The following is a 27,692-nucleotide window of genomic DNA, read 5'->3' on the forward strand; positions in this document are numbered from 1 at the left end:
AGAAAAAAAATCAATTTTTGCTTGATACCATGGCCTAGAGTTGATGGCTTACATTGATAATTTTCCCCCCTCCGCTGAATTTTTGAACACTGTTGATCTCTCTACAGACACCGGACCGGCGGGGCTATTTCTGATTCTTGCTAACACCGAAGCTTGCTAAGCTGGGCCAATCTGGTAAGGCTCTGTCAGCAAACAATGCCGGAAAAACACATATTCAGAGGTAGATGTCGTACCGAAAGTTGTCCTTTGGCTATTGACACGAGTCACAAATGCTTTTTGACCGACAGAGAGTGTTTTACCAACTGAGGAACCAAAGCAGTAACCGTAGCGTCCAAATACGGGGCTGTACTTTGCGCCTTGGTCCACTCTTCGGTACTTGTTCAGTTTCTTCCAAACAGTACCTCGGTCATCTGCTGCAGTCTTGCCTGTGTTGTAGTCGACTGTGATACTCTGGCAACGATAGCAGTTGGCAGTCAAGGGCATCAGAATGCCGCTCTCGAATGTAAGCTCGCCCCAAAAATCTTCAACGAACGGACCTGATGCTCCCTTCACAACAATGTTCGGTCGAAATTTTCTAATGTCCATTTTACAATCGTCTTCCAATCGCGTGGTGACATCGTCATTCGACTCTTCGGTGACGACAAGGTAATGCGCAATATCATTGAAAGCGAGCCGCTCTGCTGGAAATGAAAGGAATGGTAAACACGACCTGAGTCGGCTTGTCACCCCGGCTTTTCTCAGGCCACCCTTGCTATTGGGAGCCAAAGAACCAAGAACCGGTCGAGAGCGGTCGCCAATGTAAACCAATCTGACTTCGCATCCTAGGCGGGCACTGAACCAGCTGGAGATATCATCTCCCATGTCGTATGCTTTGGTTGGGCTTTTGTGGAGGCTGACTTCGAATTCATCTCGGCCTTCGATACTGGGCTTCAGCGGAAACCGAGCCATGTCCTGAGCGTGGACATCCTTTGCTAAATCGATGTCGGTATTGAGGCCGTTCCAAGTCACAACGACTTCGCTCTTCGCCAAATCGTGGCCATTTCCACCGAAATTAAGGGTAACTGAGAAGAGGGCCAGCTCCAAATTGTAACCGATAAACATGGTCTCGTGCCGTTTCTTGGATGGATCGTTCTTGTCGCGATATACCCTTTGCAAGCAGAATACTCGGTCACCGAGTAAGCCATACGGGCCAGTCGGGGCGTTTTGCAAAGAGCATCCACGCAGACCTTTGACGGGATAGACAAAGAGCTATAGAATTAGGGTAAGCTTAGCCAATATCTTTGTCAGAGAACCGTGCGAACGAAGTATACCTGAGTAACCTCCAGGGCTTCACCACGATGGCGAGAGAATACTTGTAATAGAACAAGAAATAGTATGGAAGTGGTCAACATGACTACCATAGGGATGTTGATATTGTCCAAAGTTGGCATAATCTCCATGGCGCGGATCTGCCGGATGTGTTAGCGATAAGTTGCTTTTGAACCTTGATGATGTAACAAACTGTGTAGAGTCGATGTGTATTAGATAAGGAATGATCTGGGGGAAAGCAGTCTGATTCTCAAAGGAAGTATTCTCTCTTATGATTGTGGAGACATACTCACGTGATAACATAATCACTCGACAGCCGGGCCGACAGCAACTATCAGTCTAGACTGAAAAAGGCAGTAAGATAGGCAAACCCCTTATCGTGGTGGGCCCCGGCATCATCGGCATTCTTGGAGACTCGACTGTGCGATGAATATAATTTTTCATCTACCCCGCAGATCGTGGAAGCTCAAGATTGGATGCCAGCCAGCAATATGCGGGGTCATTACTCATATTGCCAAGCATTATATGTGTCACTGTTCCCAGAAGCCGGAAATTGTCTCACGTTGGCTCCCGGGAAAGAGAAGAAGAAAGTGTCTGCATTGTTTCCCCTTTGAACGAGGAAAAAGTCTATGGTGAAATTTCATTGATGAGCCATCGCAACACCCCTATCTTGTGTGTCCATTTGTACCTCCAAGTATCTGCATAAGGGTGAGACCCGTAAAAACTCAGATTGAACTGGCAATCTTGTCCAATTTCTGGGAAACTTGTGTTTGAAAAAGAGTTTGAGCTTGAAGTGCACTCATTCCCTGTGTTTTCTGCTCGAACCCAATGCACACAAGTATCGCATCTGTAAAGACAGCGCCCACTTCATGCGGGAGTCGCTTTTTGCAAGCCTTCTCTACGTGATTTCTTACAAAATACGAGGAAATGCGCTGACGATCTTGGAACTTCAATGTGGCCTTGATATTCTCCCAAACAGCGATCTCGTACAGAATGATACCCTGTAATATATTAGACGCTATTGGGCGCTAAGCTTTCGGTGGGTTACCAATGACTTACCAGAGAATAAATATCATGAGCCTTTGTGAAATCAACCTGCGGCTTACCCCAGAGATCAGGATGGCGGTAGAGATTGTTGTCAATGTTGTGATCCTCATCTCTTAGTGTTCCGGCCGCCTCAGCTCGGGCATACTCGAAACCGAATAGCCAGGGTGCTGCAAGATCAACATCTCCTGCTAAGGCTTGAGACCCCGGTATTCCTGAGTCAGAAGCAGTCGCTAGCGGCATGAAAGCGAGGTTATCACTTCGAATCTCTTTGTGAACCCACTCAATGCGATGAAAGCTCTCAAGCGCTACTGAAAGCGCGTGAGCGAGCCGAAACCGGTGACCGAGTGGTACAAATGGCTCCAAATCGAACATTTGGTGGAGCGTCGTTGGTCCTTTTTCTAAGTTGGAAAGGAGTGGTGGCTCGAACACGAGGCCGAACGTGTGGGTCAATTTGTCATGAACGTAGCCAACGCAAGGCAGAATGTGGTATCTTGGCCCTTTGGAGTGACAGAGGACGGCAGTCAAATTTATTAACTGCTGGACTGTTTCATCGTAGGGGTTGCCCGTCTCTGGATCCTCAGCAAAATCAAAGAATTCTGTGAGGACCTGGCGATCGTTGAGAAGGCCGGTGCCAAAGCGTTTTGAGCTGTCGATATCCCGGATACTATGGATGTCCAGCTCCAAGCTTTTTGTAATTGCTTTCTCACGAATAAGAAGCGACCGCAGAGAAGCGGCTTCAGTTGTTCCGGCGGAATCCGCGATTGATGGATCCATTTTTCCTACATCCTTGCCTTCCAGGTTCGAGGGTACAGGTTCCTGCACATCATCTCTGGGAGCTAAGACGCGGTATTTCATTGGCTGCAAGTCATCGCTGATTGATTGCTTATCTGCTTGCATCAACTGATCCTGTTCAAGGCCTGCAGTAGCGGACATAGTCGTGTTCAGGCTTTGCAATTCCCTCAGGATCAGTTGTTGTTCATGCAACGGCAGTTTACTGAGTAAGGATCCCGGAGGGAATGCCTCACTACTGAGATTTTTCTGCAATCTGCGAGCTTTCGTTACAACTGCTTCGATGTTCACTGCCGTGACAGATTCTGGAGGTGCGGTTTTGAGCCAATCTGCAATTTGACGGCCCGTCAAGTCGTCTGTCAGGGAGACACGGAACATGAGGTATCCAGAAGGTTTTCTCATAAAGCGTGGGTCCAGGGTAACCTTGAGCTTCTTGATTGGAGTGCTCGTAGCTTTTGTGCGTGCAAGATCTACGTAATATGGCGTGGCTGATAGAGTATTAGCGTCAAATATCATAGTTGAATAGTTCTTTCGCAAACACACCCGTAATTTTGTCATTCTCTGAAAGTATACCAGCAAGATCGCGGACCGTTACGCCTTCCTCGATGCGCCCACGGAGCTCGCGAAGTAGGAATGCTGTAAAAGAGTGTTTACCAGGCTCAGGGGTGAGAACGCCTTTCGCAGAGGCAGCGAGGACTTCAAACCGACCCTTGTCTTTAGTCCCTTTAGCTAGCAACGCAGCATGACAACAGTCAAGTATCAGGATAACATCACCAATCGCCCCGTAAAGGTTTTGCTGACATGCTGACCATGATAAAGTTGGCTCTCCCTTCTCAAACCTGCTATCGATTAGCGTCGGTCTCAGGGTGAAAAAGAGAACACGAAAAAGAATGTTTTCCGAATCGTAGTTGAATAGTAAGCTATACTTACGCTGCCCAGCGGGCTTCTCCTTTCGGGCCTTTGAAGCAATGGCCAGCATAGTACATGATGATGAGTGTATTTTCTCGATCAGCAAACCGCGATAGAAAATCAGAAATGTCTCGATTAAGCCGCAACTGGCTGCTTTTGCTGGGGATGGGGAATCGTGTGACGGAGAAGTTGAATCCATCTTCAAATAACTTATGCAGCGCGTCTATTTCTTTCTCTGGCTTCACATCATTTTCTTCCCAGAATGTCAAAAGAACATGTACGCTTTCGTGCTCGAGCCTTCCGGAAAAGTATGTCGCCGCGGAATTTGAAAAATCTTGCACAATCTCAAGTTCTGAGCAAGACATGCTGATACAAGGTCGTGGAAAGAGGAAAGAGGGAGTGTTGGAAATCCTGATGAGTGCGCAGACTGATGGCTACCCTCACAGATGCATCCACACTTCATTTATGCGCGCGCCACGAGAGCTGCAGGCAACAGGGTGGGTATTGGGCGCGAATGGCGATCGCTCCACCAATGAATTGTGGCCACTGGTCCCGCTTATTGCAATCCCTGCCTACATGGAACAGCAATTGTCGAGCACCTGCATGCATGTCACTTCGGCATGGCCGTAAGTGTAAATACATAGGGCTGAAAATCTTAATAAAGGATAGACTGTAGCCCTCGTCTTATTGCTTCCAGGCTTAAAAAAGTCGTCGGCGAATAAAAAGTAAGTAGGTCGTATCATTTTCCAAGGCTGTGTTGCCGCCCTGCGCCACTTTCATACATCCATGAGTCGAGGCTTACGCTCAGCAGTCATAAATATTAACGAAAGTTTTTGAATCTGCTACAAACATTCACAGTTGAAATCTTCAGCCCAAACACTGTTCTACAAGGTCACATCATGTCAACCAACAATGGGCAGACAAGTTCATCGGATGCGAGTCCTGCAGCGCAACCGAGATTTGCATCGCGCACAATGCGTATGAATGGATGCATCGATTGAAGAATTCTGGGTGCTGATAAGAGCAGAGCAACCAACGGCCACCCCATTCTACCCAGCAGATCCTTTTGTACACCACACTCGCAGCAGTATGTCATTCTTTGGAAAGACGTCTTTACAAACAGCTGATGCAGTGTCTTCGAATAGTCGATGATTATCGCGAAGGCTATCCCCGGCTCTCAGCATTTATTAACAGCGATCTCGACTTCATGCTCTTTCGGGGCTTTGGGCAACTCCATGCCCGAGTGCTCCTGCAGAAGCAAGACGAAATTACTGAAATCGAGCAACAGCTCAATGAGCTTGACAAAATTGAGGCGAATGCATTTTCCCTCAGGTCTAGAAGGATGGATACAAGTGTAGAACGAAGAAAGCTCGTTGCCGATGCAGAACAGAAGCTTCTGGACTACAGTATAACGTCTGTCCTGCGTTGCAAAGGATAAAGATCGCTAACTATTGAAGAAGATAAGCTTCTAGATAGCTATCTATGCCATGCCGAAAGACCTAAGCCCCGGGAGCAGAGCATTCGAAGCGTCAGCAACTGGCTGAACGGAAACAAGCCGCTTTCAGAACCCGAGTCAACATTCCTTAGTGATTGGGATGATCTTCTTGCACCGAAGATGCCCGATGACCACGGTGGGTTGCATGAATATCTGGAGACGCTTAACGTTCAAATGATCAAAAATGGGCTCCTTAAGGTGTATTTGTTCGACATTGCACGGCAGAATGATTGCAAAACTGACATATCTACCAGAGAGGACCGCAGCAGTCTAGTGATAATCATATCATCTTCACTTCCCATATCGGAACGGCTAGCGCTGCACGCATTCTAACAACATTCATGGCGACGATCACGCTCATAGGTCCTATTGCAATACTCTACGCCCTTCAGGACACTGGATCCAGAATAGGGATTATAGCTCTCTTCACCTTGTTGTTTGCCTCGGCTCTGTCTTCTCTGACACAATCACGGCACTACGAAATCTTCTCGGCAACAGCAGCGTCAGTGCAATCTTATTCCAGTCTTTTATTCAGTGAAGCTGAAATTAAACAGGTATTGTGCCGTCATGGTCGTTTTTGTGGGTAGTTTGCCGGGGGGAAACAACTAAATTCGATGAGGAGTAAATTCATTGGCTACCTGAAAGGATAAAAAGAAAGGGGATGGATTTAGCTCATAGGCTTGCATCAATAATTTGTCCGCTATGTGCGACAAGACGCTTCCGGAAAGGTGCGATAATTAGAGTGCGGCTTACTTCGGTGATGAGATCGGCTAACTTCGGGCCACGGCTACTTCACCGTCACCAGTTGGGCTCTGTGGTCTGGCGAAAATCAGTTTCAATGCAACCGCCCTACTCCTATCTTCAGTCAACTGTCGGAACCAATCCTTCCCAACATGTCCGAACCCTTGGCGGAGGATGTCGCAGTGTCGCACGAGATGACCGGTCGTCGTAATTATCAGGCGTGTCTTGAATGTAAAAAGCACAAAGTCAAGTGCCGCTTAGGAGACCCCGAGCACCCCAAACCACCATGCGTTCGGTGTCGCAGGGCCCGGCTGCTATGCGTCTTTGGCCCTGCACGAAAGCTGAGATCACGGACGAACCGGCGCGTCAATACCGCTGCATCCCCCGTGAGCGGGGCCGAAGAACATCCCACTGAGCCACTCAGTACAACCAATCCCAACGGTCAGTACGAGCTGCCGCAGCCGGCCATGACCTGCGCTACCGAAGATATGCGGTCGACCGAGCCCAGTTACGGTCCCGCCATCTGGACACAATCCGCTCTTTGCCGAGATGGCCATCTCACCCCGCTGGAGGCCGAACACCTTGTTGACCATTTCTTTCGGTGGATGCATCCACTGTATCCTCTTGTGGACCACAAGTACAGCCATTGCTCCAGCAAGAGCGAGCTCGTTACCCAAGATCCTCTGCTCTTTGCTACAATCCTCGCCATCACTTCCAGGTACACATGGTATCAAGCAAGCGCCTTCTCTGCACGAGCCATCGAAGTCCACGGGATTTTGTACAGATGGGTCCAGTCAACAATCCAAAATTGTATCTGGATATCGACTCCCAGGGGCTGTGACGAGACAACGACCTTGGGTCTCATCGAGAGTATAATGCTCATTGTTGAATGGCACCCTCGTTCACTTGACGCAACCATGCCTGTGAAGGACATTCGAGGCAATTACGCTCTTGAAACTCTCGGGTACAGTCCTATGCCAGATGCGTCGAATAAGACTCTGGAGTCCGAGGTGCGCCGAGCTTGGGATACCTTCAAGCCTGTCAACACTACATCCTGGCGGCTTCTCTGCATTGCAATCAACATTGCCGATGAAATTGGCCTCCAACAGGTCATAACCACCGCCCATTGCAACCGCAGTGGGACGGAAAGCCTCCGTCGTGCACATGTAAGGCACTTTTTGGTCTCTCTTGTTTGGGAGAGGAGCTTTCGTCTGGGCCGGACTTGTTTGTTGAGTCACCCACCCGGTGATTCCGGACTGATACTGGGTACTTCTCCTGACCATCCTTTGAAGGACATTCTGCAATGCAGAATCGAGCTTTACAGACTTGCTCGCCTCATCGAAAGCACACTGTACCCAGCCTTTCGCCGTACGAATGATATCATCGTTGAAGGAAACTACATGGCTACGATCAACGACTTCTCTGCTCTATTGGCGACGTGGAAGACACACTTCGAAGGCGTCAAAGGATCTTCACCGCCACTTGCGAAGCACCTGGAGATAATGTGGCACGCCATTCGCTCCTTCTTACACAGCATTTCTCTATTGGCTTATACCACCAAAGCCGGATCTACTGCCAGCGGACCTGTTTCGAAATGTAATGCCACTACCTGGGCCACCATGTCATCAAATGCTGCACAAGCAGAGCAGTCCCAGGAAGACAGAGAAGGGATAAGCCAGATGTTTCAAGAATCTCAGCAAACAATCGAGCTTGCACTTGAAATGCACCGGGACGGCCTCTTTCGATACGTGCCTTTAAATATCCTTTATCACACTATTTCTGCATCCTTGATTCTACTCAGAATCCAACAACTCTCTTCGCGCGCCTTCGGAAATCCGATGGGACTTCTACTACGGTTACTACATGCTTTGGAGGAAGCGAGTACTGATGATGCATGCGCTGCTTCTCGGTATGCATGTTGTCTCAGGAGGATGCTTGAAAAGGTGGAGGAAGACTGCCGTCGAAAGAACACACGCGCCAACCATAAGGACCCATTGCCTGCGAACCATGGCGAGCATCAAAATATGCCTGACTACACGACAGAACATATTCCACTTGCCGATAGTGATGAGAACTGGTCTGGTGCTGGGATGGGAATGTTTGATATTTGTGAGAGCTCGCTTCAAGAGCAGTTGATGTTCCTGGAATGTGGCGACGATTGGACTAGATGGCTCAGCTTCTGAGCTCGCGGCCTATGGCTCAAACATGTCTCATTGCTTTCAGAAAAGTGGGTTACTTCCCCTGAATCAACTCTACACTATTTTAGTTCCTGCCCCTACGACACCAATGGATCATAATGCATGTTAGGATTTTTATTTTCGTACAGATACATTTCATTTGCCGCATGGCATCCCTTCTGTACATATTTCCGCGTTCTGCCCAAAGCCTTAGGCAACGCTATGACCAAATGCTTCCCATATATACTGCAAAAGTGCAAAAGAAGGCAATTCATACCGCACTCACCTACTCGCTCTCCCCAGGCGGTTCCATAAGCTCCACAATCTCCCCGTCCGGTCCCCTCAGATAGCAGATTCTCCATCCCCTCACCCGTTCATCCACATCCTCCCCTGTCTTCCCCACTCCTGACACGACCGCCCACCCTTCCTCCCTCACTTTCTCCACGACTCCATCCAACCCCTTCACCACCACCGCCACATGTACCGCTCCAATACTCCACGCCTCCGGCACCCTTGTATGTTCCTTCTTGCCTTCCGCCTCGGCCGGAATCTCGTACTCCAACAACTCGAGTGTCGGGACCAACGCATCGGCGGCGGCGCCAGGGATTGGAAGCAAGATGTGTGCGACGTGAATGGTAGAGCCTGCAGGTGCACCAGCTATTATGCCGACATTAGGGCCGGTGAGGGTACCGCGACGCTGGATGGGTAGACCCAGGCAGTTGTGCCAGAAGTGGAGGGACTTGTCGAGCGAGCGGACAACAATTCCGGTGTGAGAGTACGTATCGATTGAGAATGTGGAGGAAGACATCTTGTGGTGGGGTTATAATGGGGACTGGTGCCGTCGTGGATATCAGTGTTATGATCGGAAGCTCCAGCGGGTGGCCGTGGAGGGGCTTATAAGCTCAAGTGAGATCTTAGGCTTGCACAGGTCTATGCTTGGGGGCGTGAAGTTACTAAAAGATCCACTGAGCTCCACGAATGGCTAAGTGAACTACTGTTGTGGTCTTACAAATTGTGAGGTGAAGCTAAGGATTAGTGCTGAGATGCTGGAAATAAGCGGGCCCTTTGCCTATTTGTAAGCCAAAGGACAGTGATATCAGGGCTACCAACTTCGCCACAAGGATCCTACTAGCTAGGATAAAGGGCGTCTATGCGATGCTTTGTTTCATTCCAAAGTGCTTTCAGCGGAATTTTGAAGAGCTCCGAAGTTTCCACAATTTTCAGGTTTGACCTGGATCCGCCAAACACACCTACAAGTGTACAACGTGTCCTTGATGAGCAGCATTTGCAGACATCGAAAGGCGCGAGGTTTCTTCACCTTCCCCGGGTAGTCTGGAGGTGGCGAGGTTTAATTTTTTTGAAAAAATTCGCCAAACATTTGCGCTACCCCACCAGTGTCAAAAGATACCCGTTGGGTATATAGAAGGTGACGGTTTCGCCAGCTACCTCTCAATCAGCTGCACTACTACATGACCGCTTGCATGAAAGAAACCCTCCGCTTCTTTCCCCCCGGCGTCCGCGATGCAAGCATGCCCGACATCGTGCTGACGGACAAAGACGGCACCGCCTATCCCACCGCGGGCTGCCACATCTGGGCCCTGCACCTCGGCCTGTAACGCAACCCAGCCGTCTTTGCGCGTGCCGACGAGTTCTTGCCGGCGCGCTGGCTGGTCGCGCCCGAGCACCCGCTGTATCCGCCAAAGGGCGGGCGGCGCCGTTCGAGTTCGAGCCGCGCAACTGCATCGGCCAGACGCTCGCGGTGGCCGAGATCAAGACTGTGTTTGCCATAACGCTGAGGGAGTTCGACTTCGAGCCAGTGCACGACGAGTGGGACCGTTTGCACCCGCGGAGGGACTGGAGCTGTGGTGCGTCGGCCGTGAAGACGGCGATGGGGGAACGGGAGTATCAGGTTGATGGCGGAGGCGGTGGAGCTCACCCAACGGAGCGGCATATGTGCAGAGTGAAGATGGCAGCTTGGGGGTAGAGGATTACTTTACGACAGACAGACATTGTATTGTACGGATCCAAATGCGAGGCTGGAATAAATAATTAGGCGCATTAGTCCTTCCCGTTCCACTGAAGCCATTGATTTTCATTGTCAACACTTGTCTCATTGGGTGTCCGTGTGGCAGTTCTGAATATTTTCTCTCATGTTCTTGCTTGAGAAGCTGTCTGCGCTGCAATCTTCAATGCTAATCTGTCAAGGTCTCTCCTCATTTCCAGGATTCTTTTCTAGGCCACGAACCAGCCCGTTTTGACGTCCCCGCTGTTTCATACCTGTGTACCGAAGGTCCTTGCAAATGTTCCAGACTCCGGAAGCCTTATGAATGGATGGATAAAGTACTTCCGATACGTGTACGCTGTCGGCGCACTGTCCAATTCCCCAGTCGTATTCTCGGTCATTTTTGTGGGGTCCTAACGCCATTTGTCTAGCCCATCTCGTGGAAAACTTCCAAATCAACGTATTAGGAAACTTTGCTCTTGGTGCTCTGGCTTCACCCCTTGTCTTAAGCTTGTTAAGTAATGCCAAGAATGCTTTTTTTAGCTGGCATCGTCTGAGTGGAGTTCTCGCTCACCATGGGCCTGGTGCCACCTGTACGATAATGGGTTAGGGAATAGTGTCCCCTCATGCCATCACAAGGTATGTACCCTCTCATGAGCTGGTAGGAGCTGACTTACCGTACCTCTATCATGGCATGCTTACGGGTACTACGCAAGTGCGGTAAAACCCAATCCACTTATTATATACCCCGAGAGGTGTCTGACATAGGCTTTCAAAATGATTCTTTGAGCTTCAATGTAATGCCACTTGCTTCTAGGCTCTACATCTAGATATAATACCAACCTTCTGATCAGACGGCGTCACCTCGTGCTCCCTCTACGACCCTTGAAAGGGCGCGGACCGGGATTTTTTGAGTGGAGTTGTCGGTGAGACGAGAGCTCCGGCGCTCTGTGCGTATACGATACTCTTCGTTGTTTCGGCCGGAGTTGCATCGTTTAGTCCTCGGACTATTTGGACTTCACATCTATATAAGAGTTGTGTATCATCACAATCAAGCAACCCAACCCTCCAGTTCTCAGCAAGTTCTATTCTCAATAGCTTCTCCACTCGTTCGAAATGCGCTTCACTATCGCTTTTGGCTTCTTGGCCTCCGCCGCTTTTGTTCAGTCGACCTCCATTGAGTACTTGGGCGACGCCACCACCAACTGCCCCATCGCTGCCAACGAACTTGTACGGCCCCGCCACTTCCAAACTCCTACCTACTTTTTAGATGGGTGCCCGTTCTGACTTGGATTTCGGCAGTGCCCCGAGGGTGCCACCGATTGCGATGCCGGCACTCTTCAGCGCTTCTGCAACGAGTGCTATGGCACTGCTCGCTACCAGGTAAGTAGCTGAGCTACTGCGATCCAACAATAGCCATTTTCTGATTATCAATACAGTGCAGGTACTTTGGCACTCCTGAGTCTTGGGGTAACTGCGTGAAGGAAATCACCAAGGCAAGTAACCAAAAATACTACTTCTTACCTTGCGTCGCATAATTCTTACCTAATATTCTCAATAGGCCTCTGCTACAGCCGGTACCTGCACCCCTCCCCAATGAGGGGTTCGTAAAGGAAGCTGTGGCTATTGTTCTTTAGGAATAGAGACGTGAACCCTAGCTATTCTTACCGAGAATTCAGCATCATTAAACTTCCCTAGCCCGTCCCTTCCGATATTGAGATCAGATAAAGACTAGTATCTACCCACGGCGTGATAAGAATGCGGACCTGCATACAGGGAAATATTACAACCAACGGCTAGCGTGAATTCATTTTTCGCTTGTAACTTGCAAAGTGGGTGCCAAAATATCTGAACTATCTGAATCATTAATTTCTATCAGCACCTAAGCTCGTTACGTAGGTAGCTGGAGCCACTATCCAGACGTAGTAGATGTGCATTTAAATTTTTAAATTGACGTCCGGATGGTAGCTTCAGCTACCTTCGTAAGTTGGATGCCTTACTTGCGAAGATGATTGCGGAGGATCATTTCTTTTGGCACCTAAGTGGTATGGGTACTTGAGGCTATCATCTGGATGTAAATGTCGAATTAATCATTATACATTCACGCCTAGACGATAGCTTTAACTACCCATAGCATGTTCTTTTTCGGAAAAAAAAAGGGACTAAGTTTGGGTATCATAAGTTCCGCATTACCATCGGTCTATCTACCAATCTATCGTACGGGCCCCTCCAGAACGCATCTAGCGGTGATCTGAGCCTTGATCGTATCATATCCATCCCGCTCGCCGGTTCGCAACAGGGTCCGGGCGGCTTCGCCCATGTCCATGAGTTTACGCCATGGGAGAATTTCGCTACTCTCATTTCGTTGCAAAGACCACAGAATCAGGGCTCGCATGTCGTCCACGATCTCGAAGAATCTTTCTTTATGGTCCCAGTACAAATCGCAGTTACCATGCGGGTCGCAGGCGAGTACTGCGGTTGCAAAGGCGATGCCGACGTTGAATTTGTCAGTGTCACACTCGTCAACGCAGGTTGGAGCCGTCTCATCGAAGAATGGCTTGAGGATGACGTGTTCGTATACGCGGTCGTTTTCCCTAAAAGCAAGGCAAAGCCACTTTTCAAGGCGGCAAGTGAGAGCCTGTCTAACAGCTTCCCGCTCCTCGTCTGAGCGTTTACGTTTGCCCTTGCGATTGCCCTTTTCAGGAATGGATCCAGGGTCGGAGAGGGCTGAATCTTCGGCCAAGAAAGAATTGGTAGGAGATGCGAGGCGTTGGAAGATGTCTGGGGGTGGTGATCGTGGTACATGAGTCTTGGCTGGATCATATGGCGGAGGCTCCTCCATTAATACGGAGTTATGCTCGACAGCACTAGTCGTGGTTCGGGTTTTCTGACGGTTTCGAGGCTTCCGACCACTTTCGACGTGTTCCCGATCGACTGTCATCACGTTCCGACCTCCGTAAACACCCGTTGCTTTCGGGGACCACTCTTGAAGCTCTCCCTGCAGCAAATTCTTGATGGTGGTCAAGCCGGCTCGAGCATACCCGCTCGGGCACATGTAGAGGTCGAACTCTCTCGAGTCGGAGAGGGAGAAGAGACCGCACAGAAGGTCGAGCGAAGTGTCGGAGCAGGTTGAGAAACGGGCTTCTTCTTTCCAAGGTGTAACTACCTCACCGTGCTGGCTAAGAATAAAGTTGACGCGAATGAGTTGACCAGATTTAGGCAATCGCGCAGCGCTGATGGCGGCTTTGATGGACTCGTCCTCGATTTCAGAAACATTGACGGTGTTATAGTTGATTGACGGGCCATCGGCACTACACGCGTGAAGGGGCACCACGAAGTCAAAACATCTCTGCTTGCGGCTGCCTCCTCCTTTGACCATAACAGACAACCCCAATCTTGCAAATATGCATTCCTTGCGTTCATCAAGCAATACCGTGAACATTAGATTGGGATCCTGTTCGTTGAAAGGAGTCGCGCATCCAAGACCGCATAGATCGTCCGCATTGTTTCGCCATGCTGCCACAACAACCTCCTTCAGGATCGGCGTCGGTGTCTGGGGCGGCATGTTTGGTTGCGAAGGACGCAGGACCTAGAAGCTATCAGTAATCAGCAAGCAACCAACAAACCTGAGCCCCTGCTATCTGCAGGTTACCCGCCCTCCCAGGCTTTGCGGATAGTAATCCAAAGCAGCCTTGGCTTTTTCAAGTCGAGGCAACGTAGGGTGTCGACTGGAGAGCCGCTCAGCAGCCCAGGCCGTGCCGAAGGACCGCCGCCGGCAAGGAGCTCTCGAAGTAGTTCCAGGCACTAAGACCGAAGGACCGCCACCGCACAAGACCGATCGAAGCAGCTCCAGGACGTGCCGAAGAGCCGCTACCGAGGGCGCTGGCGAAGCAGTTCCAGGTACTCAGACCGAAGGACCACCGCCGCAGAGGACCAGGCGAGGCAGTTCCAGGCGCGGCGCCAAGAGCCAGTGCAATCGCAGACTAGGCAGAAGCAGTTCCAGGTGGTAAGCCGAAGGACCGCCGCCGTGCAGAGCCTGGATGTGCGTGACGCAGGACGCCCGACCGAGGGCGGGTGGCGCTGGCGGTGTCGGACGAGGGCGCACTCGATCGCTGCGACGCGCGGCGACTTTCGCAAGGATGGAAAGAATAGCGGGTAGATGAGGTGGGTGTTGTGGGTGAAGTGGAGAGATGCGGAGGAGTGGGCGAAGGAGGCACGGAGGTTGGCAAGTGGCGAGTCGGGGCTGCGAGTCAGCCTCACCGCCCGGCGCAGGGTGCACGTGACGTAAGCACTTTCTGCCGTTCCCGCCAACGGCCATCGCGACTTCGCAGCGACAACCTCACCTTCTGCATCAAGCGCATCATGGCCGATGCTTCATGGATCAACAGCCACTGCCGCGGGTCGCGCCCTCGACCCACTCCGACTGGTCTCTCTTGATTTTCTGATCGCCCATCGCCGTGTCGTCATGGCTTCCCCTAGAATACGAGCTCATCCCCTGCGCCGAATTCGAAACCGAACCCGGCACCCACGGAGCCCATCCCGTGGCTGATGACTCGCGCTGGGTTTTGAACAGAGCGACGTGAAGGCTTCGAGAATGGAAAGACAGTCCGTGTTTTGGGCCATTGAAAGCAAGAATTACCTCCATCGAACGCGAGCGTCAGGCCGCCGTTGGGTATTGGAACCGTCCCGTCTTTAGCGCGTTCTTCCATGGCATTTCCGAAGCCAGTGGTTGAATTTGTGGCGCAGCTGCCCCTTTGAGGACGGAACAGCCGCAAACTCGCGCCTCTTGTTGGTCGGAATTCGCAGATCCATGGCCGGCTTGTTACATACGGACCAGCGTGTGGTCACTGTTACATGATCGTCCTGAGTCGCTAGCGCACGGCTAAAACACGTGTGCCTCTGAGCTGCGATAAGATTGCAACGCCCGTCACACGATTCTTCCTGAGCGAGGTGTTGAACCTTCTCCATCACAATCACGCCGTCTTTCGCTTATTCCTCGCCGTTGACGTCAAGCGCTTCTCGTAGCCCGTGCCGTGATAATAACAGTTCTCTCTCCCACCATCTTTGTCCTTCATACCCTGTGCTGTCCCTGTCCTGACCGCCTTCCTTTCACTTCCGCCCCTCCCGTCGCCGAAATCCAAGGTCCATGACCAGCACAACAGCCGCTCCCACGAGCAGCTTCCCGCGAGGCGCAGGGCCCCTCACCACCGTCTTCAGTAACGTCTCCGAATTTCCCCAGTCTTCTCCGAGAGCGCACTGACAATCGGTCAGCTACCCCAGAGTTTTGTTCCTCGGAAGCATGGTATGTTTCGCTACGCCCACGCTCGTCTACTCATCATACTAATTGGTCCGCCAAGGAACGACTACGACACACCGGCGCTATCAAGTTCGATATGCATGCCAAACGGATTCACGAGCTATTGGAATTATAAATTCGGGTTCGTTCCTGCTTCAAACTCTGTTCCATGCTCTCCGCTGACCATTCCCAAAGATTCTATAGCCCAGGCATCTGCCCTGAAAGCTACACGGCAGGGTGTACTTTCCCAACATCAGCTGCAATAGAGAGCAACGGTACGCCTTTCATTGGAGGGCCCCTCGAAGACGGCGAAACTGCAATTATCTGCTGTCCACAGTAAGTCCACCTCGACAGCAAAGGGATGCAACTGGCTCAACACGGTATCAGAGGATACACATGCATGGGCTCGCCGAGCACGGACGAATATGTTTGGAGCAAATGCATCGCGACCACAGAAACAACCTACACCCTGGCTCTACCTTCAGTCTCCGCCATTACCACAACGCCCCTCGTCTTCGCCATTCAGGTCCGATGGAAATCTTCCGACTTGAATGTATTGGAAACGAATCCCACTAAATCCGGTGAGACCATCACTCCAACATCGACGTCGGCGTCGGCAGGTCAGACGGCGACGTCGGCAGCCGCCACCGCAACGGCAAGCACCACGAGTAGTGCAGATTCAGCGTCAGGAGACGGAGGAGGCCTTTCCGCGGGTGCAAAAATTGGATTGGGTGTAGGTATAGGTGTTGCAGCCCTGGTTCTGGGGATTTTGGCCTTTTTGGTGTGGCGGAGGAAATCAAAAACCCATCAGCTGGTGAGTACGTCCGAAGAGGGTGGGGATGGAGCAGGAAGGGGCGGCAAGAAAGGCGGGTTCAGCGAGTTGCAGGATACGCAAGTCAGCGGGGACAACAATGCGGCACCGAGAACCGCCGAATTGGCATCGCCGGAGGGCACCACTTGGAACTCGAGCACCTGGGGAGGCTCGACGGCCATTTCTCCCCTTACTCCACGCCCTGCCACGTCCACGACCACCGGAGAAGCTACAGAAATGGAGGTACCTGATAGACGACACGAACTTTCTGGCCACGTCACGGACTTTGCGGAGATGCCGGCGAGCAACCAGTTCATTGCAGAATTGCCGGGTGACACGCCTGTGCAAGCGCGCGAGAAATGGTCTTAATATCTGTCTACTCACGAATAATAATACCCTTTTAATGTTCCAAATGTCACATTGGATCATCGAATACTGGCCTTCCATACCGGCAAGTGTAATATTTTCACAATTTCTCGGTGTCTGCCTTGAACAATGTGACAGCTTAAGTCAGAGCACCTCGCCCTTGCATTGTTCCCCGTCCTTGTAAAACAATGCTGAGTCTTGCTGCAAAGAGCTAGGATGTGTTAAAGTGCATGTGTTAAAGGGTCACCCGATCTGTTAGCCAGCTCAGATCAGCGCTGGGCAAGGTGTTGTTGTCATCGGCGATGAAACGGGCAATGCGATTGGCAACCCACTTCGGATTTTCGTCCACTAAAGAGATCTGGGTCAGCAAAAGAACCAGCAAGAGCTCGCAATTCCAAGACGTACACATCCAATGACCCGCTTTGGGCACGACCTCAGCCACGACATTCTCACCCACAGGCGCCCAGACCTGTTCTACCGCCGGCATGGCCAAGCTTGCCTCTCCTCCCAGCGCCAGCACCGGCATCTGCAGCGGTTGCTGTCGAATTGTCTCGTTGAAGAAGCGGGCGTCCTGCGTGACCGTCGACACGGAGAAGGTGTTAAGCATGCTCCGCAGGAAGCCGGGCTTGCTGATGCTGGTAGCGTAGCGATTGAGGTGGTCCTGGGAGATGGCCTCGTTGCCCGAATACGACGCATGGAAAAAGTACCACGCCAGCATCTCCTTCTCGCGTCCACCAATGAAATATGTCGCCGCGTCCGGCACTGAGAAGAAGCCCAGCTGCCAATTCTTGTACAGGTCCCACCCGATGCCGCCGCCGGAGCTAGGCGTCCAGAAATCCTCATAGCCGAAGCCCGGCAGCAGGTACTCAAAGAAGCCAACCCGACGCGTGGATGCTGGGTACTTGGCGGCGAAGGCGGCTGCGAATCCTGCGCCCTTGTCGTGGGAGAAAACGTAGGCGGCGTCGATTTCGAGGAAATCGAGGACGGCCTTCAGGTCGTCAGCGTGGGCGGCGGCTGTGTAATTGCCGTCCGGCGGTATAGTAGAGTCTCCGGCACCGCGGTTGTCGGGGACGATGACTGTGTAGTTCTGGGCCAGTATAGGCGCAATGGCGTACCAACAGAGCTTGAATAGGTGAGTGTCTGAGCCTATTCGCTAATTGACATTGGAATACTTACGCTGTGTTGCGGATTTCCATGAACCAATAAGACAGGCGGACCTGAACCTGCATATCGAAGATGGAGACTGACGTCTTCGCTGACCCTGACGCGTTGGTGCGGCCAATCATCCCATGGAAGCAAGTCCTGCGCAGTGGTCCCTGCGAGTAAGAGTAGCAAAATGCCAATCACGTTAAACATCAAGCGTTCCATTGCGAAAGTCATCCCTGAAATATCGGCTGCAAATCATGCACGTCGATACTACCCGAACCAACAGCAAAGTCCATTTTATAGCCTGGGGAATACATTGAGTAAGCAAGGTACGGAGCGCTATTGTAAGCAAGCCAGGCAGCAGGAAGCTGAGAAACTAGCGGTGGAGACTCTTGGCACGCTTTTACTTTGTGCTTGATACAGCAGAAGGAGCTTGATTAACAGGGCAAAATCCAAGCTATACCACTGTGAGTGGGTACTGTGGGACAAAGGATGCTCATTGCTTAGCTCAGCTCCTGCGCAGTGCTTACCAATCTACCCCTCCACTCCTGCTTACTGTCCATATCTCGCTCTACAAATGTGCCGACCTAAAGGCTCTAATTCCGCATTCCGTCCAGCTCAATTACGCGATGCCGAAGGCCTTGTAAACGGCGCCAACCAGCCCTTTCGTCCTATCATTGCCGAATGATACATTCTCCATCTTGTTCATCACGTACGAAATGGTCATTCTCCTGTTCACATCGACAATTCCGGCCGAGCCGCCCCATCCGCCCCAGAAGCACAAGCCATCATCCTCAGGTAGCCAGTCGGCGATGGTGTCCTTACTGGATAGTCCGAGCCCGGTGCCGATGCGCAGCGCCTGGCCCGTCACGATATCCACGCCTTTCGCCTGCTGCACGAAGATGCCATCGACCGTCTTCTTGGACAGCAGCGGAGTCTGCTTGTCGGTGCCGGCCAGCGCGATGGGCGAGAGCATGCGGGCGACGCCGCGCGCGTTGCTGTGACCGTTGGCGCCGCCCAGGTCGGCGTTCCTCCACGTCGTCGTGTTGGCGTTGTTGCCGTCGGGCGGCGGGCTGCGCATGGCCTTGCCGGCCACCGTGTCGGCGTCCAGCCAGGCCATCTTGACCGTGCCATCGAAGCCGGGCGGCGGGATGATCTCGGCGACCCGCGGCCAGTCCTGCTCTTTCGCGCCGAGCTGGAAGTCGGCGCCGCCCAGCGGCGCGGCGATGTCCTCGGCGACGAACTGACGCAGCGACTTGCCCGTCACGCGCCGCACGAGCTCGCCGTTCAGGTGGCCGAAGGTGAAGGAGTGGTAGCCGGAGCACGTGCCCGGCGTCCACCAGGGCGGCTGCGCGGCGAGCAGGGCCGTCGCCTTGGGGAGGTCGCTGATTTCGGCGAGCGAGAGCTGCTCTTCCCAGCCGGGAACGCCGGATGTGTGCGACAGGAAGTGGCGGACCTCGATGTCCTCCTTGCCGTTCGCCGCGAACTCGGGCCAGTGCTTGGACACCTTGTCATTCGGCGAGACGAGGCCGCGGTCGATCAGGATCAAGACGGCGAGCGCCGTGATGCATTTGGTTGTCGACCATACGGTGGTGATGGTGTCCTTTTCCCAGGCGCGCGTGCGGGCCTTGTCTGCGTATCCGCCCCAGAGATCGACGACATCTTCTCCGTCAATGTTCACGACGAATGAAGCTCCAAGCTCTTCTCCTGAGTCCAGGTATGATTGAAACAACTCCTCGACTTCCTTGAAGCGGCTGTCGCACGTTCCTTGTACCTTTGCCATGATGAAAACGATGGAATCAGGAAACTTTAATCCGGTAGGGTCGAGAAGAGAGATGGCCGTGAATACTAAGTGTGAGGGCGGCCGTGCATCCCACTTATGTATGTACAAACCCCAAGACGCTAATGTGTTTCCGTCGAGCTTGCGGAACCTCCGCACCGCTGTCGCTCCACAGATCGGCGCATCTACCCGACTTTCGCATAGTTTATCGGAGCTTGGCCAATGAGCACAGGAGATCAAAATGGCTCATCCTAACCTGCAGAATGGCTCATCCTGACAACGCGGCATACCTAAATTAGGATGTGGCACCGCAACCTATACTGTCTTTTAGCGCCATGCCGTTGCGCTTTGCGCCGACTATTCTTCCTTCGCAACACACACCGCTAACGGCCCCCACAGCGGATTCTCACCAACGCACAGAATCATCATGAGTAACATCAGTAGTTTCGAGTTGGCAGCAGATGTTGTCTCGAAATATGTACTATCGCAAGAATTTAGCTGCATGGTGCTGAGAAATCAATTGATCGGGCTTCAGGTGATGTATTCTCAACTAATTATATACACAGTTCTGCCGTTGCGCCGGTACATACATAATAACACCGGTCATATTTTCTTTGTTGCTCCTTGAAACTGAAGTACAGATGTACATACTACAGATACTACGAGGATGCAGCTAGTTTCAATCTTGCGTTGTTTTCGTTTTTGTCCCTCGCAATTGAATCCGTTTATTCCCGCCGTTACCCGTGACCCATCTGGAGAATTCTACTTAATATGCAGGAGCGCTACATTCTCGACATCACGTTATGGCCATATGATGTAGATTGGTCTCCCCATGCACTGCACAGTTTCTCTCTGAATCATGATCCCAGCAAGCCCAGTGTCATGGAGGGGGTCGATTTTAATATATAAATGTAGGAGACAAATCAGGCGTGCTCAGCACGGCCAGCGGGGTGTGGTTCTCGCTTCGCTTGCGCAATGGTTAATTCCGATACCACGACTTCAGGAGAGCAGTGTACTGGGCGAGTTTGGCATTTCCACGTAGCGAAGCGGCCAACCAGAACGAGTTGCCGACACTCAAGCTTCTGATGGCGGGTACATTAAAGGCGTCTCCGAAGGCTTGTTTCATCATCCACCAATACGAAAAATTTCCGTGCTCGGCTCCACGGGAACAGCCTGTAATTTGGCCCCTGCGTCTCCTCGCCTCATGGGAGATATCCCGGCGATCTCCTATTACTTACCCAAACAATATCTTGAAACATCCAAAGGCCCTCCAGTCCTTCGGAGCCTTCCGTTCGCACCAGTTTTTCCGCGCGCCTCTGAAACGGCTGATCGGTGACAAACATCGCCCCACCATGCCCTTGGCTTCACGTATAAGGAGGGGAAGACGCTTCCCTTGAGCCTCAGCATCACCACCCAGTCCCTCATTGCCTGTCTCTCGTTTGAAAAAAGTAAATACCTGCAACATGTATAAATCCACTTCCGCAGCAGTCCTTGCGCTGGCCGCAGGTGCCTCGGCCGCCGACTTCTCGGCTTGGGCATTCGGTAACATGTTCACTGTTGGCCCCGCGACCGGCAATGCCTACATCACCAAGGCTACTTGGTCGGTCCTGCCTCCCGCAGTCCCTTCCGATGCCACGATGAAGGACAAGAGCGACCCTCCATTCCTGTCGCTATGGATCGGTGTTTCGGACTCCATCTCCGATGAGAACACTGCCCTTGTTCAGCCCCTGCTGAACTGGTCTCCTGACCAGGACTCTCAGTGAGCCATTCCATTCCGCGTAATGTCTACCACCCGCTGACATATTAAACAGAGGATGCCCGGCGGCGGCCGATGAGTGGTGCGTTGACGCTTCGACTTACTTTGCTTGTATGTGTTGTCTCCGGGTCAAATGAAAGCGCACTGCTGACTAAGTACCTCGCAGCCGGCCAGGTCGCCCAGCCCTATGTCCAGGTACCGAAGAACACGAAGATTGACTTTGAAAGTATGACAGCTTATCCTGTGTCTTCATATGTCCGGCTTTTACTGACAGCCAACCAGTCACCGCGACGTCTGCCAAGAAGACCACTCAGAAGGTTTGGATCAGCGACAAGCTCGTCAGCCAGCAGGAAGACAGTGAGCATAACCTTCTTTACCATTCATATAATATCATCTGGCTAACAAATTTCAGATGCCGGCTGGCTTCCGACCTACCTTTATTCCAGCAACGAGTGCTACCAGAACACCTGCGGCAGTGTCGGCGGTTACAGTAAGCATTTCACCCATGTTTCCTGCCATGAAGGAATCACTTGCTAAATCTGCTCACCTCACAGCTTGGTCCAACATTTCCATCACTCTCAGCGCTGCTGACAAGTCTTTCGGCAACACCTTGTCCCTCACCGGTGCATCTGGAAAGCTGACTACCTCCGACAACGGAAAGACATGGACTGGCTCTGTCAAGATCAACGCGGATCATTTCCCAGCCAACTAAGCTAAGAAAAAGATGGTCATTGACTTCAGGCACTCGGTTAAGTCGTAAAACGAGCGCGGTAAGCACGGTCTATGAACGATCTAATATTTTCAGCCCTGAATGGCAATGTTATTGGTGTCTTGGCAAAGTTTCTTCGCAGTTCCCATGCCAGATGAATCAAGTACGATATTTTATCGCAGATACAAAACGTGAATATTCGTAACATATACATGTCTCCCAAACGTTGGACACCGTGCAACCTCATTGTTGGAAGATTCCTTGAGGTTGATAATTTCGATAGACTTTAAAAAAAGCACAAATAAACGTATGTAACGAGTCAACCGCATCTGTGAAGTCTTATTGTACCTACAAGTGTTGAAGAATAAGACATCATTTGATATAAAGTTATTTTTTAGCGTTGCTGCGCTAGAAAATAAGCCTAGTAGCATGGCTTTGGCGTCCAGAATCCGAGATTCTCGGCTCTAACGTAGAGGTTCGAGTAGTTGGCAGCTTTGTATGGCCTCCGCCGATAGCCGGTATACGCTTTTCTCCTTTTCAATCCGATTAAGCTGAGGCTTTTGCTGGTGACACAATTTCAATAACTCGCTCCCACTCACAAATGAGGTATAAATGCAAATGATGAAGTGAAGGTGTGAATTCTAGAATAGTCTGTAGACAGACTATACTTTGGGCGTGATGCTACATACATGAAGTTCAAAATTGTCACAAAAGGGGTGTACGTAAAATTGAAGTTTCGTTAACAGAACTGTATCCAAGCGTTGTTGCTCTTTTCAGCTGCGAGCCGACACGCTTTCCACGTTCAGTGCAGTCCGGCGTGCAAGTCCCGACGCCTCTTAGCATGAGACGCTTCGGAACCACCGGTGATAAGGCTCGTGGCGTTTCCGACAATTTCCGAAAGCCTCATAACATCCTCAAGCTTCACCACTTCGGCCTGCCTGACCCATCCGAGCTCGCTGGGAAGGCGTTCGTTCTCTGGTACATACGCGTTAGTGTTGATTGATGGCTTCCATCAGGTCTCTTTGACTTACCGAAGAAATATTCAATAAAGGATCTGTTCACAGTTGCAGGCTCGTGGTCACCGAAAACAATCAGGGGGGCAGCAACCTCTCCCAGACTGAAGGCTTCCGTGGTTGAAGTGAAGGTGTAGTCCGGGTTGAAGGCCCTGGACTCAACCTGACGTGCAATCTTGCTGTTGGCCAGCATCTGCGCGGTGAGGACGGGATCCGTCCAGTACACCTTCGACGTGTCGAAAATAGTCTGGTTGAAGACGTGGTTGTTGCCGAAGCGCGCATCCGAACGGCTGCAGTTTGCGTTAATGACTTTGAAAGTACTGTTATCCCGGGGCTGTCTTACCTCAGACTTGCGTCGTGCTCCAACACGTTGTGTCGGTTGAGATTATCACTTGAAAAATATCCGTTAGCTTTGATCAAGTCAAGTGACTCGAAGTTCCTTACAGAGTGAAGAACGTAGCGTTAGGCTCTGGGTTGGCAATGACGGCCTGGTCCCACATGATGCCGGCCAGAGTTATGTCGAAGTGGAGCGCAGTTGACAGCGCATGAATGGCGTTTGACCTTGTGATGTTCCTACCATCGTGCGGAAGAAAGCCGTGGTTTGCCAAAGTGTTCATCATGGGGCAAGGGCCTCGAACTGTGCGATATCAGCATCATGCTTTGGGAAAGTTGGTCGTCTGTGGCCATACAGTCGTTTGGCCCGCCGGGCGCCCAGGAATGGATTGAGCCCTGCGCAGAAGCCAGGGAAAAGGCCAGAGAGCTAGTGAAGAGTGACAACTTCATGTTTGGCAAAAGAGGATTGTGAATGTATTGTTACTGAAAGAAGGACTGTCTTGTTGTTCTAGAATAGAATGCAGCCCATGAGCGTTTATATATTCTAAAAGGTCCATGTTGGTTTGTAGTACTGTTGCACTAGGGGTATACGAAAGTGCGAGTACGCCTGACACGAGTACGTCGGGTCGGAACGCCGACCAGTAGGAACGAAGGCATTTGAGGGATATGCGGTTCGTATCTCGCATTCAACACTCGCAGCCCAAACCGAGAACAGCAAACGTCATTCTTCCCCACATTTCCCTCCGCAATTCCTGTCAGACATATCCTCAACCTTCCCATTGGCTTGGTAGGTGACACGGATGTCTCTCATGGGAAAGGAGAATGTTCCAAGCCGGGTGGCGGCATGTGGCTCACGGAACACGTTAATATCCCAGTGCACACCCCGCAGCTTAACTTGACCCCTTTCACTTCTCTATCCACATGAACACCTTGATAAAAGCACTCCAGAGACGCAAGGTACAGTTGGTGAGTCGGTGAGCAATTCGTCCGTGATATGAAGACGCTCCTATGTTCTATGGAATATTAATAAGCTTGGGAGGGCCTAATGGACCACCAGAGGCGGCCGGACCGACAGAAGGTCGGTTTCGTTGCTTGGCACAATGTTTCAAATAGTTCTCACACTTGGCTGTAGACTAGGATCTGTGGTGTAACCAAACAAAAGATGCCCAGTTGAGTATCTCGGGTTCAAGCTAACGTGGCATAGCTTGAGCACTGCCCCAAGCCGCGACACCAACTGCGCCGAGCTAGCACGACCCCACTTGCTATAACGACGATCTTTAGCAGCTTTCTGAACAAGTGCGTTTTTCAATCCGACAGCTGCCTAATACAGAGCTCGGATTCCGTCAGTCACTTCTCGGATCAAACGCCTCTTCACTTTCCCTGTCTTTACTCTCTACTGGTTTATTGGTCTTGATCCCCCTGAAACTTGAGCTTATACCTCTTTCTGGATCGCTTCTTCAATGCGACTTTCCACCAAAAGATCAGCAACAAAACAAAAGGCACACTAGGTAAGAATCTTCCTTGGAGAAGACTCCCGCCACGCAAATTATTCACAATGTTTCTTGGCCGCCCCATATGGCCCGGCGAAAGCTGCCGGCGATCCGGCGGGAAACCATCCGTTCACTTTCCCTTCTCCTGATGACCGAGGCGGATTGACCACCTGGGAGCCTCGATTCACGGACGATGATTCCTTTCCTGTAGACGATTCGTCTTGTTTGTCCTTGGACGGGGCATGTGCATTGACGTTGAAACCCCGACCCAACGCCGAAGACTTCTGCAGCAAATGGGAAGCGATGCGTTGTCAATGTGACCGCTCATCAATGCATTCTCCCAAGGCAATTTCCCATGACTGAACACCCTGGCGTCGGTTCCAAGCCACTGTGTTTTGCCAGTGTATGAGAGCCGAACAGCAAACGGCAGACTTCAAACGAGGAAAAGGTATCTATTATCACTTGTCTGGTATTGTATGTACTATCTTCTCATCTATTACAGGCTTATCATACACAGCCACTGTACACATTATACATATCTTGCAGGCAACTCGTGCGGTTTCGGGTGGCTCTGCAACTCCTTAATCGCATTATCCGCGGGCAACTCCTGCATCTCCGCGCTTGCCAGCTCCTGCGGCGGCACCGCCGCGTATGCCATTGACCGCTCCTCCGGCAGTTCCGTCGCGCCGGTCCTCGGGTCTGGCCCTCCCTCTGCGCCTTCCCTCCTTCTTCTCCGCAGCAGGAGCGCTCCTACCAAGCCGAGCAGCGCAATCCCGCCCACCGCCACACCGACGCCGATGCCCGCCTTCGCCCCCGTCGACAGCCCCGAATCGCTGCTCCCGCTACTCTCGCTGCTGCTTCCGCTGCTCCCCGATCCCGAATCGTTCTCGCTGCCAGACCCAGTTCCCCCGCCGCTCGTGCTGTCGCCCGTCGTGCTCCCGTTCAGCGGCGTCAACACATCGGCCCACGTCTCGTTCCAGGCCTGGGCGTTGGGCAGCGGCGTCAGGCCCGTGTCGGTCTCCTGGATGGTCTTGAGGTCCTCGTCGACGTATCCAGGTCCGGGCGCTTGCGCTAACCACACACTCCCCGTATGCCAGTTCTGGGCGAAGTGGGCGCCCTGCAGAAAGGCGCGGCCGAGCACGACGGCGGCCGGGTTCGACGTGTCGGACGGGCTGTAGGGCCGGCAGGGGAAATACGGTGTCGGGTCGCTGGTAATGGGGTAGTCGAGGGTCAGGTTGAGCAGCGCGAAGGGGATGGCGATGGACTGCGTAGCGCCCGAGGTGCCCGACGTGTGGAAGTGGAAGGACAGGTGGTGCGGCGAGCTGATGATGTCGTCGTATTCCGGCGCGGACGTGTTCCAGCGGTACAGGGCGAGCCCGGCGTCGTACGTCACGGGCAGGTAGCCGGCGATGGCGGCGCAGGTCGCGCCTGGGAGGTACATGTACGGCACGCCCGGGTCGGGCTGCGCGGTCAGAGGGAGGCTGGTGCTGCTGTCGGAGCCGTTGGTCTGCAGCAGGCCGTCGATTTCGGTTGCGCTGGACGTGTTGTTCAGAAAAGCGGAGCCGCCTGAGGCCACGCCGATGGAGATGTCGGCGAGGGAGAAGGTCGAGTTGGACTCGACGGTGATGGGCTCGCTGATGCAACGGGCCCGGTCGTAACCGCCCCAGAACAGTTTGCCGCTAATCTTGTGCATGACAGATCCCATGTGCAGTCCGAAACTCATTGAAGCATAGGCACCTTTCGACCAGCCGAGGGCAAGTTGGAGGGATAAGGTCCGAGTGCCAGAGGGTATATCGTAAGTGAAAGTTGAACCGCCGTATAAAGATAACTGCATTGGTCAGCAAATGCCCCGACTACCGAGCTCTGGGGGCAAATACATATCCGATGCCAACGGTATACCAGTCTCCATTCGGGAAGCTGGCAGTCACATTGTCGGCGACAGCCATGGCAATACCGTCAAGATCAACTGTTCCGAGGCTGAGGCGCTGCGTGGTATAACGCAGGCTGCCTTCCAGAGACATTAGCTCGGTTACGTAACCGCCATGGACGTCTTCCCACTCGGACGGGTCCCATTCATCACTGGTCTCGTTGAGGTAGAGATCATGAGCGGCGGAGCCAGTCCATGCGGTGATAGTGGGCATGACGCATTGAGCTGATTGGGCTTGGCAGGCCGAAGCGTTGACTATCATGGGCATCTCGATCATGGACGGGTAGAAGCCGAGCGTCTGACTCGGAGCGTCGACTGGGGCGATGATGTAGGCCCATGGCCCATCAGGACCGGCTCAAGGAACGTCAGCGTCGGTGTTACAGCGAAGGGAGAGGCAGGCACTCACTGCCATCGTTGTTGAAGGCCATGCCCCATGGGGAGTTGGACGAAGCCCATGCCGGGGCCGAAAGGCTTAGCAGGCACGTCAGTCCCCGCATGCGGATCATAGCTACCCGGCGCCTTATGATGGGCGTTTGGCGAAGAGTGCGGAGGAGCAGGGTTACCCGCGCGCGCGGACGCGGCGCAGTTTTAACAGCA

General features: G+C 52.2%; 9 protein-coding genes across 9 annotated transcripts; 2 read left to right on the top strand and 7 right to left on the bottom strand.

The window, feature by feature from the left end:
- Positions 1 to 140: 140 nt before the first annotated feature.
- LTHEOB_11802 (MOSC domain-containing protein) lies at positions 141 to 4,123 on the bottom strand (the record flags this gene model as incomplete). The annotated part of the gene is made up of 10 exons (XM_035508599.1): positions 141 to 171; positions 234 to 250; positions 304 to 680; positions 834 to 1,248; positions 1,311 to 1,448; positions 2,223 to 2,309; positions 2,368 to 3,632; positions 3,688 to 3,858; positions 3,954 to 3,983; positions 4,075 to 4,123. The coding sequence occupies 10 exons, from the start codon at positions 4,121 to 4,123 to the stop codon at positions 141 to 143; spliced, it is 2,580 nt and encodes an 859-aa protein (XP_035365635.1).
- A 4,629-nt stretch (positions 4,124 to 8,752) lies between these two features.
- On the bottom strand, positions 8,753 to 9,274 carry LTHEOB_11803 (Lactoylglutathione lyase (Glo1); the record flags this gene model as incomplete). Its single annotated transcript, XM_035508600.1, has 1 exon — positions 8,753 to 9,274. The coding sequence occupies one exon, from the start codon at positions 9,272 to 9,274 to the stop codon at positions 8,753 to 8,755; it is 522 nt and encodes a 173-aa protein (XP_035365636.1).
- A 2,310-nt stretch (positions 9,275 to 11,584) lies between these two features.
- Positions 11,585 to 12,079, top strand: LTHEOB_11804 (Epoxide hydrolase; the record flags this gene model as incomplete). Its single annotated transcript, XM_035508601.1, has 4 exons — positions 11,585 to 11,698; positions 11,771 to 11,851; positions 11,908 to 11,968; positions 12,030 to 12,079. The coding sequence occupies 4 exons, from the start codon at positions 11,585 to 11,587 to the stop codon at positions 12,077 to 12,079; spliced, it is 306 nt and encodes a 101-aa protein (XP_035365637.1).
- Positions 12,080 to 12,680: 601 nt separating this feature from the next.
- On the bottom strand, positions 12,681 to 14,033 carry LTHEOB_11805 (putative lim domain-containing serine threonine-protein kinase; the record flags this gene model as incomplete). The annotated part of the gene is made up of 1 exon (XM_035508602.1): positions 12,681 to 14,033. One exon carries the CDS (start codon positions 14,031 to 14,033, stop codon positions 12,681 to 12,683), a length of 1,353 nt encoding a protein of 450 aa, XP_035365638.1.
- Positions 14,034 to 17,176: 3,143 nt separating this feature from the next.
- LTHEOB_11806 (Alpha beta hydrolase fold protein) lies at positions 17,177 to 18,227 on the bottom strand (the record flags this gene model as incomplete). The annotated part of the gene is made up of 3 exons (XM_035508603.1): positions 17,177 to 17,289; positions 17,347 to 18,064; positions 18,159 to 18,227. The coding sequence occupies 3 exons, from the start codon at positions 18,225 to 18,227 to the stop codon at positions 17,177 to 17,179; spliced, it is 900 nt and encodes a 299-aa protein (XP_035365639.1).
- Positions 18,228 to 18,709: 482 nt separating this feature from the next.
- LTHEOB_11807 (Beta-lactamase) lies at positions 18,710 to 19,870 on the bottom strand (the record flags this gene model as incomplete). The annotated part of the gene is made up of 1 exon (XM_035508604.1): positions 18,710 to 19,870. The coding sequence occupies one exon, from the start codon at positions 19,868 to 19,870 to the stop codon at positions 18,710 to 18,712; it is 1,161 nt and encodes a 386-aa protein (XP_035365640.1).
- A 1,460-nt stretch (positions 19,871 to 21,330) lies between these two features.
- On the top strand, positions 21,331 to 22,335 carry LTHEOB_11808 (uncharacterized protein; the record flags this gene model as incomplete). Its single annotated transcript, XM_035508605.1, has 6 exons — positions 21,331 to 21,626; positions 21,679 to 21,734; positions 21,790 to 21,849; positions 21,906 to 21,980; positions 22,036 to 22,113; positions 22,178 to 22,335. 6 exons carry the CDS (start codon positions 21,331 to 21,333, stop codon positions 22,333 to 22,335), a joined length of 723 nt encoding a protein of 240 aa, XP_035365641.1.
- A 799-nt stretch (positions 22,336 to 23,134) lies between these two features.
- On the bottom strand, positions 23,135 to 24,128 carry LTHEOB_11809 (Chloroperoxidase; the record flags this gene model as incomplete). The annotated part of the gene is made up of 5 exons (XM_035508606.1): positions 23,135 to 23,307; positions 23,364 to 23,635; positions 23,689 to 23,736; positions 23,790 to 23,982; positions 24,035 to 24,128. 5 exons carry the CDS (start codon positions 24,126 to 24,128, stop codon positions 23,135 to 23,137), a joined length of 780 nt encoding a protein of 259 aa, XP_035365642.1.
- Positions 24,129 to 25,697: 1,569 nt separating this feature from the next.
- LTHEOB_11810 (Aspartic-type endopeptidase) lies at positions 25,698 to 27,523 on the bottom strand (the record flags this gene model as incomplete). Its single annotated transcript, XM_035508608.1, has 3 exons — positions 25,698 to 26,996; positions 27,046 to 27,449; positions 27,502 to 27,523. 3 exons carry the CDS (start codon positions 27,521 to 27,523, stop codon positions 25,698 to 25,700), a joined length of 1,725 nt encoding a protein of 574 aa, XP_035365643.1.
- Between the last annotated feature and the right edge of the window lie 169 nt (positions 27,524 to 27,692).

The sequence above is a fragment of the Lasiodiplodia theobromae genome, assembly GCF_012971845.1.
Source record: "Lasiodiplodia theobromae strain AM2As chromosome Unknown scaffold_53, whole genome shotgun sequence".
Lineage (NCBI taxonomy): Eukaryota > Fungi > Ascomycota > Dothideomycetes > Botryosphaeriales > Botryosphaeriaceae > Lasiodiplodia > Lasiodiplodia theobromae.